The sequence below is a fragment of the Aulonocara sp. 'chitande type north' Nkhata Bay genome, linkage group LG11, assembly GCF_057382095.1.
Source record: "Aulonocara sp. 'chitande type north' Nkhata Bay isolate Kocher_YH1m ecotype deep benthic linkage group LG11, A_spYH_male_GT1.1, whole genome shotgun sequence".
Lineage (NCBI taxonomy): Eukaryota > Metazoa > Chordata > Actinopteri > Cichliformes > Cichlidae > Aulonocara > Aulonocara sp. 'chitande type north' Nkhata Bay.
Genome location: NC_141354.1, coordinates 38,807,445 through 38,821,522, shown reverse-complemented (window position 1 = coordinate 38,821,522; position 14,078 = coordinate 38,807,445). Strand labels below are relative to the sequence as shown.

The 14,078-nt window shown below is 44.3% G+C and overlaps 2 protein-coding genes across 2 annotated transcripts in view; both read left to right on the top strand.

Annotated features, from left to right (window-relative positions):
- Window positions 1–1,259: 1,259 nt before the first annotated feature.
- Window positions 1,260–4,610, top strand: LOC147319824 (uncharacterized). The gene has a single exon (XM_086312591.1). It carries the CDS (start codon window positions 1,729–1,731, stop codon window positions 4,222–4,224), a length of 2,496 nt encoding a protein of 831 aa, XP_086168717.1. The 5' UTR covers window positions 1,260–1,728; the 3' UTR covers window positions 4,225–4,610.
- Window positions 4,611–9,248: 4,638 nt separating this feature from the next.
- The window catches only part of nek11 (NIMA-related kinase 11), a 67,143-nt gene continuing 62,313 nt past the window's right edge, over window positions 9,249–14,078 (top strand). Inside the window, exons 1-2 of the mRNA XM_086312590.1 lie at window positions 9,249–9,395; window positions 11,121–11,291. Coding sequence (XP_086168716.1) covers window positions 11,134–11,291 — 158 coding nt within the window. The 5' untranslated portion in view covers window positions 9,249–9,395; window positions 11,121–11,133. The remainder of the gene's footprint in view (window positions 9,396–11,120; window positions 11,292–14,078) is intronic.

The window sequence follows — 14,078 nt, the reverse complement described above, 5'->3', positions numbered from 1 at the left end:
CACAAAGAAAGCTCAGTGGTGGAATCAAATATGACATTTCAGTCAAAATTCAAGGTATTTGTTTCTATTTCATATCATTTACGAGCCCTGTGTGAAAGCTTTAGTTACATTTAAGGGCAATATCCCAAAAATAAAGTCAGAGATTTGATCCGTGTGTGTTTCAGATGAAATGAAGACAAACTGATGCAGTAAATCTTCTCTTATTGATGACAAAACTGTGCAGCATAATTTACTTCAGATGTTGCAGATGTGAGAGCATAAGCAGGCTGATGTTTGGAGGCTCTAACAGCAGAGAGATGATACAGAAACATCTTTAGAAAATACTGACACACTTTACAAATTTCCCACGTGTGGGACTAATAAAGGTTATCTTATCTTATCTTATGAAGGGACAACTTTGTGTCTAAATGAGCTGCACACTTTCCCCACTGAAACCAGCACAATCCCACTGATGAAAACAACATTTGAACTACATATATTCTGGATAAATCAAAGCATTATCAAAGTTGTCTGTGGTTCCCTTATTTTTCCTTGGTTCCCTCTCAGATCCTGCAGGACGAACAGCAGTGAGTGGTTCCTGTATGCAGCTGTTACAGGTTGTGTTGGAGATGCTTCTGCAGATACAGGAAGCAAATATAAAAGTGTTTTCAGTGTTTTTAGCAGTCCCTCAACTACAGAGAGCTGTCTGCTCTCCTCTGCATCTCTCAGCTGCTGCTGGCTCCTCCTCCTCACACTGTCCTGGATCTGTCCTGGTGTCTCATCAGGGGTGGAGAGCCTCCGTCTCCTCTCACCTTCTCAGGCTCTTCTGACTCTGGACACTTGCAGAAGGAAATCAACCACAGCAGTCAGCAACAAAAGCAGCAGAAGTTTATCAAATCTGTGTGAACTTGCAGGATGAAAACACCGTTTCCTCTTATCGTCACAAAGACACACTTTATGTGTTTGAATCAGAGAGAAACAGGATCCTGCAGAGTGTTGGTCTTTATAACAAAGGTGACAGACTCGGGTTGTTTGATATAAGCCTGACAACAACAGCAGGAAACAGCAGGAGGACTTCTCCATCTACTGTCTGTCTCATTGTTAGCGCTTTAAACAGGATGAGAGCTCTTTAAGGACAAACTGCAGCACAGCATGCTTGAGTCTGCGTCCTCACCGCAGTTCGCGGGCCACATATTTGCTCAACCGTCTGCTCGGTGTTTCCTGAACCGTTTAAGTACGTTTGGCTTCACGGCGACAAACAGACGGAGCTTCGGCAGAAACCTGAACGAACTAACGGAGAAAGAGCGCGTTAAACGCGACCTCACTAACGTCACGTAACTTAGCCGAAGGGTCGCTAAATGCGACTTTAAGACTTTTCATTATGCTAACATTTGTTCCGCGGTATATTTGCAGTGGGACAAAAGCGCCGCGCTCACTTTGAAGACGGTATTTCTGCGCTTCACTTCGGCCGTCCGCCATTTTTCTTCAACCGCTGACTCGCAGTGAATCCTGGGATATGGTGAGGGCGCGGCTTCTATCCGTGCGCTCGTGCGTTCTGTGTGGCGTCACTGGCAGATCAAAGGAATCAGCTTCTGCTTTGATCGTCACAGCCACGTCACAGGCAGGGAAAGCTTTAAATAGGAGCGCTCACACAGAAACATCACTGCTCACCTGTTTGCAAATGTTCAACAGTCGGCGTTCTCCCAACAAGGAAATTATCCAGCTGTTCTCTCAAACCCAGAAACTCTAATGTGCGATACAACCATGTCAACACGCAGCGAAAACGAAAATACAGTCGTGGTCACACCAGACCAGATTATGCCACCTTTCAACAGGTGCTTCCAAAGGCTCTCTGGAGCTGAGTGGAGCATGATAGAAAGTGGCACATGCGACTCAGGCGTCCGAGCGGTGCTCGCTGATATGATTTGTGAAATCATTCAGACCGCCTCTAGCAGAATCCTCAAAAATGCCCTTCCTGTTATTCAGGATCGCATGATGAAGGAAGATCCGGAGCCTTTAGGTGCGGGGAAAATAAGCCCGTCCCTCGGAGACTCCATCTCAGCTGCCATCGCCGGCGCTCTTAACGTCCTGGAACAGCGACCTGAGAGCACTGACGAGCTGACACGGATGGTTGAGGAAGAGATCTCCGAAAAGGTCAGCTCAACGGTCAAACTCGTTAGAGAAAGCCCCGATCTCCCGCAAGACCCCGCCGTTTATGTCAGCGGCAAATGTAGTGATATTAAAAAGCTGCACCGCATGGTTTGCCACGCTGCCTCGTGCCTTAAAAGGCACGCGCGTGAGCTGTCGAGCGGCTCTGATTCCGGTACAGAAAGTACGGATTCAAAGATGTCCGTGCAATCAGCAATCAAAGAGATTTCTGTGATTCTGTCATCAAGGAGCTCAGATGGAGAGATGACAGATGAAGATGAGGAAGAAACTCTAACAGAAAAGGACGAAACAAAACGAGCCGCAGGAAGCCAAAGTTTCCGGGCTGCAACCCCAGTAGAAGTGGTTGCAGCTGACATCGTAAATGAGATCATTGGCGACATGGATGTAAGCAGCGAAGAGCCCTGTGAGAGGAGTCCTGCCTTTAATGCAGGATTAATTACCAACAAGCTGAGAGACTTCTTCTCCAGATGTTTGCAATCCACCTCTCACTCCCGGCTCAAAGCACGCAAACAGCGCTTTTCCATGTTTGCCAGAAAACAATTTGAAACAACGAAAAAAGACCTGAGAAAAGTAATAAAGGCAAACAGAAAATTTCTTGTTTGTCTGAAAAACATTTGCAAGGACCCCAAAGGTGACACGGTGCCCTCTGATAACAGTACGGTTTCCAGCCGAAACACACTGCTCCGTTACATACGCTCCTCTCCCGTCGACTTCGACGCGATTAGATCAGACGTTAATCAGTTGTATGAGAAATTAACAAAGGAAGAAAAACTCTTCAGCATCCACAAAACAGTGGAAAACTTTAGAACTGGTGGAGCAACCAGAGATTTCACTGTGGAGTTAACGGCAAAAATGTTTGATCTACTTATGACGGATCGACTGTATCAAGTCCCCGAACCTGTAATGGGTAGATCCCTGTCTGACACCGTCATCTGCAGGACTCCACAACCAGCACATGGATCCAAGCCTCCCTTTTCTGCTGAAGTCCTCTATGTGCTCGTAGAAGACGCAGTAGAAAAGTTTGTACAAAAACTTTTACTCTGGGTGGAGAACGAAGACGAAGATCACCTGATTGAGGACAAAATTTCTGTGGCTGTGGAAGAAATCCAGAACATTATTAAAAGAACGAAGATCCCAACAAAGGAAACCAGCACAGATTCAGATGGAAGTGGAAGAGAATCTGTTCCGACACCTGTAACACCAAAGTCTGGGAGCAGTACCCCAGAAACATGCTCTCTGGTACCTTTTCAGTCACCTGATCAGTCACCTGATCAGTCACCAAAGTCTGGGAGCATTACCCCAGAAAAATGCTCTCTGGTACCTTTTCAGTCACCTGATCAGTCACCTGATCAGACACCAAAGTCTGGGAGCATTACCCCAGAAAAATGCTTTGTGGTACCTTTTCAGTCACCTGATCAGTCACCTGATCAGACACCTGATCAGTCACCAAAGTCTGGGAGCAGTACCCCAGAAAAATGCTTTCTGGTACCTGATCACTCACCTGATCAGACACCTGATCAGACACCAAAGTCTGGGAGCATTTCCCCACAAAAACGCTCTGCCAGTGTTTCAGGCTCACCCAAGGATTCCTCTGACATGTCAGAGATGAGGTCTGTATCAGCGTCATCTTCTGATGCTGAGAAAATTTCCAGTGACCTCGCCGTTCTTCTCATGATGAGAGTCATCAGAAAATCTAACCCTGAAACTCAACACTTTTTTGCCAGTGCAGCATGTACTACAAAAGAACCTGACGCGATCCTCAAGCGTCTGAGAGATCTGATGCAGCCTGAACTCAGCAGCACAGAGTCCGTCACAAGTCTGATGAAGGACAAGAAAAAGTTCATCAAGAAAATGACCAAATGCCTCATCAAGGAGTTTGGCTCCCCAGACACTGTGTTAAAGGCTGCGATGGCAAAGGATGCGTCTTTTGATGAGGTTCTGACAAAGCATCTAAAAATGCGCCTCGGAGTCATCCCCGGTCCTCCCAAAAAGTCCAAAATTTCCAGGTATTTTTCAGCGTTGGGAAAAACTCTGCGAAAACCCTTCAGGTGGTTCACTGAAGCCAGAGATGATTGAAATGACCATCCTGGCTTTTCCCCGCCGCCCTGCTTCTTTTAACATCTTGAAGCAGAATTTTAGCACCAAATCCAAATTCTAACAACTGTAGTTCACGCCATCTCGTCTCCTTTTTGATTTCCATCCCCCCCAACCGGTCGCAGCGGATGGCCGTCCCTTCTGAGCCCGGTTCCGTTGGAAGTTTCTTCCTGTTAAAAGGGAGTTTTTCTTCCCCACAGTCGCCTCGTGCTTGCTCAGAGGGGGATCGTTTGATTGTTGGGGTTCTCTGTAGTACTGTAGGGTTTTGACCTTACAGTACAAACAGGGAGGAGACTTTGTGATTTGGTGCTTGATTATGCAAAATATCTAATTTGGCATAAAATAAAAATTTAAAATAATTAAAAATACATTCCAACTTTGTTTGTGTTCTTCTTCTGTTGTCAAATATGTAGAAAGTGTTGCACGTGTGATTTTAGTCATTTAGCATCAACATGTAGCCAACATGTGTCTGTTTGTGATCCTGCTGCATCTGTTTTTGTCTGATTTGTGTCTTACTTTAGTCAATTTACATCTATTTTGTGGCCCAAATGTGTGGATCCTGTGTGACATTGCTCTGTTTTGTCTTAATGCTTCACTTTGGTTGTTGATGTTTGTGCTCATTTTGATTCTAGATGTAGACCTGCCATCTGAAAATTAGCACCTCGCCCACTTGGAGCATCTGTTCTTTAGTCCAGGGGTTACACATTTTTTCTTTCAAAAAGGGGAAATACCTCGGTTACTTTACTACTGACCACAGAAACGATGACATATACAGACAAAGATGTAAGCTCTATGTGCAGGCAAATACTGTTTGACACAAATTCAGCTTTTGTTTAAGTGATTTTGTTGATTTATGTTTGTTGCATACCGTTATATACTGCCCCCTTGTGGTCAGGAGACCTAGAGGGGGTAGTGCCAGCCAGATGTTTGTAGCTGTGGGTGTTTGGACTTTTAAAGCACTTTGAAGAAAGTTAATGTTCACTTTTAGAGAACGACTGGATGGCTCTAGTAACAGAGTCATTTTAGCGCTCACAGATCCGACAGTGAGTGGTTCCTGTTACTCATGCAGTCTGAGGAAGCAGCGGTTGAAGTGTTTGTGTATTTATTGATTTCTTTTAAGTCACTGTGTATTTGATGTACATTATGGTTTATAAGTCCTGTCAGCCCTGTGCTGAGAGGGCTGTGCTCATCCATCCGTCCTGTTCTAATAAAGCCAAATTTCAGGAACACCTTCTTTAGATCTGTTCAGTTTCATTTAGAGATGTACCGATCCGACATGACGTATGGGAATCGGTCCGATACTGACCTAAATTACTGGATCGGACATCGGAGAGAAATAAAAAAATGTAATCCGATCCATTAAATATAATGAAAGTACCTCACAAAACTTGCGACATGGCGTAACTCGGAGCACGTCGGAGCAGTATGTGTCACGTGATAGAGCGGCTGTAGCGTGCGAGACCTGACGGCGGTCTGGTTGAGCATTTGGAGTTAGGGCGATTTTAGCCCATTTTTGGGGGTGCTGAAGCATTAATGATATATTTTTATGTGGTTCAGCCACAGCTCTGCTAAAACCTCAGCCAGTAACAGGTCGGCCAACGTTTGGACCGTCCAGTTGTCTGTATGACTGCCGCAGTACGTGCATCACATGTGCTCACTATCAGAAAGAGCCAAACAGCCCTGGTGGAGCGAGGAGCTGTAAAGAGAAGCAGATGCTCTGTTTCTAAAAACGTTTTAAGCTTGTTTCAAAGATTCTGTACAGCAGCTTTAAATGTTTTCCAAAAGCACACACACACTTATCAGTGGTTCTCACACTTGTTACAGTGTGGACCACCTGATAAAAGGTCAAGCTCTCCCAAGCACCACCATGAAAGCATGAAAGTCATAATTCTTACAACACAAAATTAGTTTTACTAAATGAGTAAAATTAGCATCTGCAGTAAAGATGTTTTCATACATTTTATTCATTCTACCACAGCAAAGTTGCCTCTATTTTTATAGTTTTTATTAATATTTTGAAATAATTTATTTGTAAAAATTTATTCTGTTTTTTTATGTATCTGTATTATACTGTTTACTTCTTACTCACTATGAGCATCATTCATTATTCTCCCAGTAATTAAGGTTAGCATATGTATGTTTTCTATTCCAATCCATTCTTCTTTAGCAGCATTTAAATAACCTTTATCAGATTTGATGGTTTTGTTACAGACTTTTCAAAAAAGTGTTTTTCTTTTCTTTCACAAATGTGGATTAAATTGTGTTCAAATGTGCAAAACAGTGATGTCATGTTTTGTGACGAGGACCCAGGCACAGAGAGACTTGATGAATTTAAGAATCTTATGATTTAATAAAGAAATTTGCAGACTTGCACAGAGATGGTAAAATTATGATGACTGATAATGGAGACGAAGACAACAGACGATGAGGACAGGGAGGAGCAGGGGTTTAAATGCACCAAGGAGACATTCAGAGACAACTCTGGACAACTGGAGACATTTAAGGATGCAGGGACTGACAGAGACGGGGAAGACGTCTCATCGTGACGAGTAAAGTTGATCTTGCCTGGCTGGGCAGCTGTCTGGGTGCTCAGCACCCCCAAAGCTCTGATCCTAGAATCGCCCCTGATTTGGAGCCTCGCTACCAACCCGGCATTTCATCTCCGACAAAGTTATCGCAGAGAGAAGTAAAGCAAGTGTGTAAGTTCATCTCTGAATGTTTGTAAAGCATTCCCACGTTAAGCTTAACTGATATACGGAGCGACTGCCTCCCCCTCCCTCTCCTGTTGCTGCTTCAATCATGATCAATGATCAGCTGATCGTCTCTCTTGTTTGTTTTTGGCCCACTTTGCACCAGAAAGAGGAAACCAGCGGCTGAACAACAGCAGCACGTTTAAGCTTGATAAGCTGCTGTTAGAATTTATTTAATATTACTTTCTACACCAGGATCCTTTTCTACGCAGCTGACGTAACTGTGCAGGGGCGGGTCTAGCATGGTTTAGCCAGGGGGGCCGATAGGGCAGTAACAGGGAAAAGGGGGCACAAAGACATACTTTTCTTTCTTACTCTCATTTAAAATGTCGAGCTTTTAATAAATAATTATCTGAATCTGACACCCAAAGTAAAATGTATAGTATATATATATAATGTATAGTGGGGATCGGTGTTCTTACGCCCATTTGCTGGGAGTAAGGGCGCCCTCCGTTTGCAAGGTGCGCCTGCTGCTTGCGGCACAGGGAGGAGAGGGCGGGGCGACAGGGGATTCTCTGGTGGCTGGAGCAGCATCTAATAACCAACTCACAAAATAAAACAAAATAAAAACAAAACAACAAACATGAAAACACCAGACATCATGATGCAGACTTATAATTTGCACCGATGTTTTTTCAAAATTCTTTGAAGTGAGCGCGAGAGCCCTCGGTGCGCCTGCTCGCTGCTGAAGTCAAAGTAAACTTTATTGTCATCTCCGCTACAGACAGTCCAGCATATAGAGACGAGATGACGAGGCTCCAACTACAGTAGTGCAAGGAAACAAACAATAAACATAAGAACAGTAAGAAAATAAATATACACTTTAGGACTCGGGGTAAAGGATCAATGACAATTTATAATTTATAGTTTGATGATTTAAAGTCTCACACACAACCTGTCAAAAGGGGAGGGGCCAGCTGCTTCCAAGTAGAGCACATTTCATTCATAATGATGTAAATCCAAATCCATTATGTATTCATGATTTGAATCCTGGGTTGTGTGAAATCCCAGAAATGCGTCTTAGACAAAGTGAATCTGTGAACTAAGGTGTAGGTGTGTTAGATCATGTTGTGGTGATCCTCGGGTTGAGGGATGGGTGTTCATACTGGAGTGCAAAATTAAAACCAATGGAAGATGGACAAGAAAAGTTCAAAGCCATCAGGTGCTCAGTTTAGAAAAAGAGAAAAGAAGAGGAGGAGAAACGAGCAAAAGATGCAGGTAAGCAGATGTGTGATTGGATGATGGCAGCTCATCCTGAAACAATCAGAATCAGAATACTTTATTAATCCCTGAGGAAATGATGTGCGTTACAGTTGCTCCAAGAAGAAATGGTAAAAATAGTAACAGTAACAAACTAAACTCCAAACAACACATTATGTTACAGATTTTAATATTAATTAGTGATTGTCAGTTGTTGATTTGTCCTGTTCTCATACAATGCATACTCTCTCTCTCTTCATGTGTGTGTGTGTTTGTGTTTCTCTGGTGAATTTCGACAACAGTTTTATGTTAATGTACAATCCTTAATATGTTTTATGTGTCTGTTTGTGTGTGTGTGTGTGTGTGTGTGGGGGGGGGGGGGGGGGGGGGGGGGGGGTTCGCCCGGGGCACCAAACAGGCTAGGACCGCCACTGGAGAGAACAAGCAGGTGTCACAATAAGATGCCGCACGAATCATTGGTGTCAGTGAAGAAAATGAGTTTGTGGCCACGAGACAGAGAACAGCACAGGGACAAAGCTGCAGGCCTGACAGCAGGACGTGCATCACTGCTCCTGTTTCCACCTGGAGACAGTGTTTGCCCTGCAGCCTTTGTCACATTCATTAGTGCCCTCACTGACACACAACACACTCCCAACACACTAAACATCACAAATCCCGCCCTCTCTCTCTCTTCCTAAACAACCACGTGTTGTCGGGGTTTTTTTTTCAATTGGTCGACATGGTACATTTTTCAACCAATAGGAAAGAGGCAGCATTTTTCTTTCTTTACTGTTTTTCATGCTGTCCTTAGAAAATGCTTCATTTTTTAACAATTTCTTGCAGCACAAACGTATCGATAGAATTCAGAGAAAAGCATCGCTTATATATTTTTTTATTCTAATAAAATAAAATGTGAAAACTGACGTATAGTTTGAAGGTCTTTCAACACAGCTTGTTGCTTTGTCAGCTTAAATGCTACTGACAGCAAGAAGTAACAGTATGCAATATATTCAGTTTGTGTCGCCTCAGCTTCATGTGACCACAGAGGAAGCAGCAGATTGGTCGCAGGAAGTAAACAAGGTGAGAACACCTGGTGAGAGCTCCTGACGTAAGCTCCTCCCCTGCATTTGTCAGTGCGCCTGCGCGTTCGTTGTTTTTAGTTTCCATGGAAACACGGAAGTCCGCCATCCAGAGTTGCTGCAGGTAAACAACACAACAAATCAAATCAAATCACTTTTATTGTCACATCACATGTGCAGGCACACTGGCACAGCACATGCGAGTGAAATTCTTGTGTGCGAGCCCCACAAGCAACAGAGATGTGCAAACACAACAACACAAACGAGCAACAAATCATCGCTCCAGTTTATTTACCTGGTTAAATGGTTCATTTAAAAACCCAAATATCGCGAGATGACGCGGCAGCTTTTCCGCTACTCGAGATCCTCAGAACTTCACTATCGGACACTTTTAGCTCTTTTTCTCCTTTTTTCGTCTCCGCCGTCGGTTTTACGGGAACAAACGAGCTGATTAAAGCAGCGGATACAAACAGCTGATAAGCTTCCGGTTGTCGTATCCTCCACCCGCGCATGCTCTAAGCTCGAGAAAACAGTTGTTTAAAAAGACATGATACTGGTACCCGAGTTCCATTAACGGACAAAGCGATTGAGTGTGTGCATTTATGGGTCCGGTCACATTTTCAAAATAAAACCAATTTCCTGAAATGTTTTCAAAATAAAATAACTCCTCTGATGAAAGCCTTAACAGTTTTCTGCTTCACTTCTCTCACTCTGGGATGGATTTGATTGTTTCTTAGACTTTTTTGGTTTCTTCTTCTTTTCAGAATGAAAGAAATACCACATCTGTGATTTTATTTTACTCTGTCTTTAGAAATTAATCTATGATCCACTCTGTGAATCGCTACCTTATCATGGTGGAGGGTTTTGTGTATCCCAGGAATCCCAGGGGCTATGTTGTCAAATGACAAATTGGTCCTGGGTGAAGGACCAGACAAAGAGCTATTCAGAAACCCTCATGAGTGAAAAGCCTAGGAAACAGTTCAACGTGTCTGAGATAGGGTTGCCAGGGTCCCGCCCTGGAGCCAGGCAGGAAAGGACTTGGGCTCACAATCCTGTAGGCCCACCACCCTCAGAAGGTGGCTTAGGGGTTGCATGCAGTGTGCTGGGTGGCGACCAAGGGTGGAGATCCTGGTAGACCAATGCCCGGCTATCGAGACATGAAACGTCACCTGTCTGGTGTGGAAGGAGCGTGAGCTTATGCGTGAGGTTGAGAGGTTTCAACCAGATGCAGTGGGTTGGATCAGGTGGCCAAGGAGGATGTTGGATAGACCCAATGTGCCTAAATGTATACTGAGGGTACACTGGAAATGCCTAGCAGAGCCCACAGTCCGGGAGACTCCCATCCCTGGCAGAGAGTTGACAGCATTCCAAGGGAAACACTGAGTTTGAATGCACCATGTTCAGCCCCGCCATTGCTGAAGCTGCTGCACTGAGCTGGGGCTGCAAGGTGGTTGGTGCCTGTCATGGTGCTAACCACAGAAGATGGTGGACATCAGAGGTAAAAGGAACCATCGTGCTAAAGAAGGAGTCTTATCAGGCTTGGTTAGCCTGTGGGACTTTGGATGCAGCTGATAACCATCAGGCGACTCGGGAGGGGAAAGCGGTGCTCTACCTGTACTGTGTATATTGCGGCTGTAGCGTTACTGATTACGACTGAGGATATTGTCGGGCGGTGGAAGGAACATGACACGTATTTCGTCCTGGTCGTGGAACACTGGACCAGTGAATTACTGTGGAGGGCCAGTGTGAACACACAGACGTAATACATGGATATCATTTTCCCATTCGGGGAAGTCGAACTGCGCTTTTAGTGACTCTGAGCTCTCCGTCGCCTCTTCTTATTCCACAGGTGAGCTGACAGGATGCCTCGGTTCCAGGAGGTGGCAGCCGGCCAACCTTTGACCCCCGGAGGCGGTGGTCTGGTCGCTAAGCGATACAGCATCCTGCAGAATCTGGGCCGAGGAAGTTTTGGTTCGGTTCTTCTGGTTCAGGATGCCAAAGCTGCAGATGGAGAGAAGCTGTGAGTAGCTTTGAATCATCTTGTTGGCATCTGGATGTTTTTGCTGCTTTTTAATCCCAATTAGATTTGATTGTTGGATAAAAAAAATTACATTTATTTAACACGTTTCAATAAATACATACATATATATGCTTTAGTGTAGAAAATAGGTTACATAGAGAACATATTTAGAGTAATAAGTAAAATTAGTGATAAAGGCACATTAAGACAAACAAAATGAATTTAAAAATGAGTAAAAACATAAAAACTGTGAAAGTGTTTACGATCTATTTATAAACGTTTGCTTCCTCTTGAGTGGATTTGTAAATGTTTGATGGTAATATTTGGAACGTTTGGACTTTTGCTGATGGAGGCCTCGCACTCGAGCTCAGAGGACACAGAGCAGTGCTGAAGCTGCAGGACAGAAACAGTTCTGCAGACGGACACTAGATGGCGATATTGGCTTGTACATGCTTGCACTGTAGCTCCTTCAGCAGATGTGCTACAGTCTTTGAGCAGTAAAATCAATCAGGCTGATTAGTGATCAGAGATCACCCACCTGTTCAGCTCCTGCCACCGAGCAGCTTTAACTGAACTTCGTCTAAGCTCACTCAGACTGTTGTCTTCAGACGCTGTGCTGTGGCTCGAGTGGCAGTGCAAGGTGGAGGATTTGGAGGTCTGTTTCCAGGCTCGTGGGACGTAGAGCATCCGCTCTGTGGGGAAGGAGGCTCAGAGGTCAGACTGGTCTGAGGCAGAAAAAGGAAGAGCATTTTTTTACTTCATCAATTTGCAACAAATATTTAAAACATGAAACTTTGATGCTGATAAACTGAAAATATTTCCATAAAACTGAATAACAGAAGAATTACAACAATAGGAAACACGAGTCATTTTTACATTATTACTCTGTCAAATTTCAGCTTTTACTGAAAATCACCTTTAGTTACTGACAGTGTTGGCTTCACGTAATGAAGCCGTTTGTGTGATTACAGACAGAGTCAAACAAAAGGTAGGTGTTTTATTTTTGGAGAATTATGAACTGGATCTTTGGACCTTGTTTGTGCTGTTTGAGCCTTTTGGAGCATTTTTAATTCGATTATATCGTACTGGCAGAACTCAGAGGCCCTGACTCTCTGAGGGTTCAGTGCCTACGCTGGATTCCTGGTTTGAGACTGGGAGAAGATGCAAACCCACCCTCGGTATTTGACAAGCTGATGTACGGCTAGTGCTGGTTCCAAACTGGGATAATTGCATCAGAAACAGCATCTGGGGGAAAATCTATGCCAAATCAAACACGTGGATCAATCTGCTGTGGCGACCGCGGGGAAATAAGGGCGCTGATGAAAGTTCTTCCATGAGGGACCATGAAACTGCTCAGGTGTATGCTCTGTATCACCAAAGCTTAGTTTTATGTACTGGCTATTAAAAAAGAGCAAAAAAGAATTGTGCACATCATGAGTTTTGCGCTGTCGTCCTCACCCTTGGGATTTTATCTCTTCTTCGCTGCTTTCAGCTCTTCTTCCTGCTCTCATGCTTTGTTTCCTCCTGTTTGTGCGAGGAACCTGTCTGTGGATGTTAGCAGAGACGGTGAGTCAGCTGACGGCACACTCATTCACGTCTGTGTGGAGCGAGCTCGGCGAACAGAGCCGCCTCCTTCCCGTCACACAGAGCTCAGTGGGATTGCACTGCGGCTCGTTGCTTTGAGGCTGCGAAATAGTTCCAGCAGAAGAAGATGTGAGAACATGAACTGGTCTCACTGGTTTCCTTCAGCTGCTTGTCGTCATCACAAAGATTTTCTTTGTGTGCGAGTTCAACAGCGGTGAGCTGTCAGTCGTAAATGCGACTTTGAACAAACGCATAATTAAATACATCACAGATAAGAAGAGACACCAAACCTGTGCTCGGGATGCATTCAGCAGCTGATGACTGCGAGCCTTTCATGAGCTGAACGTAGCATCTCTGTCCTTTCTGTCCGAGCTGAAGCGGCTCTGATTCACAGAGAGTCAATCTGACGTCTTCTTCTTTCATGTGCACTTAACGTGGCCGGACTCTTTAATAAAAAACACACTTATGCGTGTCAGACATTCATTTATGAAATGATCAAAATCGAGTAACATCTGTTATTAAAGCGTACCTTATCCATGGACCAGCTTTGGATGATTGAGCGTTTAAAACAGTTCCTATCCTTGTTATAGTGCACGATTCATCTCGAAACAAGTCATTTTAGCTCCTGTTGTTCGCTCCCCTCCCTAAAAATATGCTTTACTGTGACTGGTCAATTACTGGAAGCCTGCTGAGGGGCAGCACCCAGTTCTTCTGAGCTCTAACAAAGAAAAAACTTCCATTCCAAAGACTTCCTGCTTCATGATGTTGATAATGAGTGGAGCCCAAAAATGTCATTTTCACGTGACAAACATTGTTAACATTTGGCTCCCTCGTTTTATTATTAGAAAGAACTGATCAAATAAGGATGAGAGCACGGAGTAACGAACTTGCTAATACTAGCAGACTTTGTTAGTGACTTCTAGCCGTCAGCCTTGTGCATGTGTGCGTGCAGATACTTGCAAACTTGTGCTAACTCAATAAAATGGGAGAATTTCTATCAGAAAGCTGGAGCATGGACGTCTTTGGTAGCGTGTTTGTACAGTTAACCACACAGCAGGGATTTCATTGGACAATTATATTAAATACTTTCAATTGCAGAACAAGGAGAAGCCCAGCAGGCAGGTAGGAGCTGCCTGCCCTCCATCCATCTGTCAGTCAAAGAGACCTCGCCCTTTTTGAGATGGCCACGCCTCCCCGAGTCTG

Bases quoted from the DNA above. Each gene is read 5' to 3' on its own strand.
- LOC147319824 (XM_086312591.1), top strand. From the start codon at position 1,729: ATGTGCGATACAACCATGTCAACACGCAGCGAAAACGAAAATACAGTC.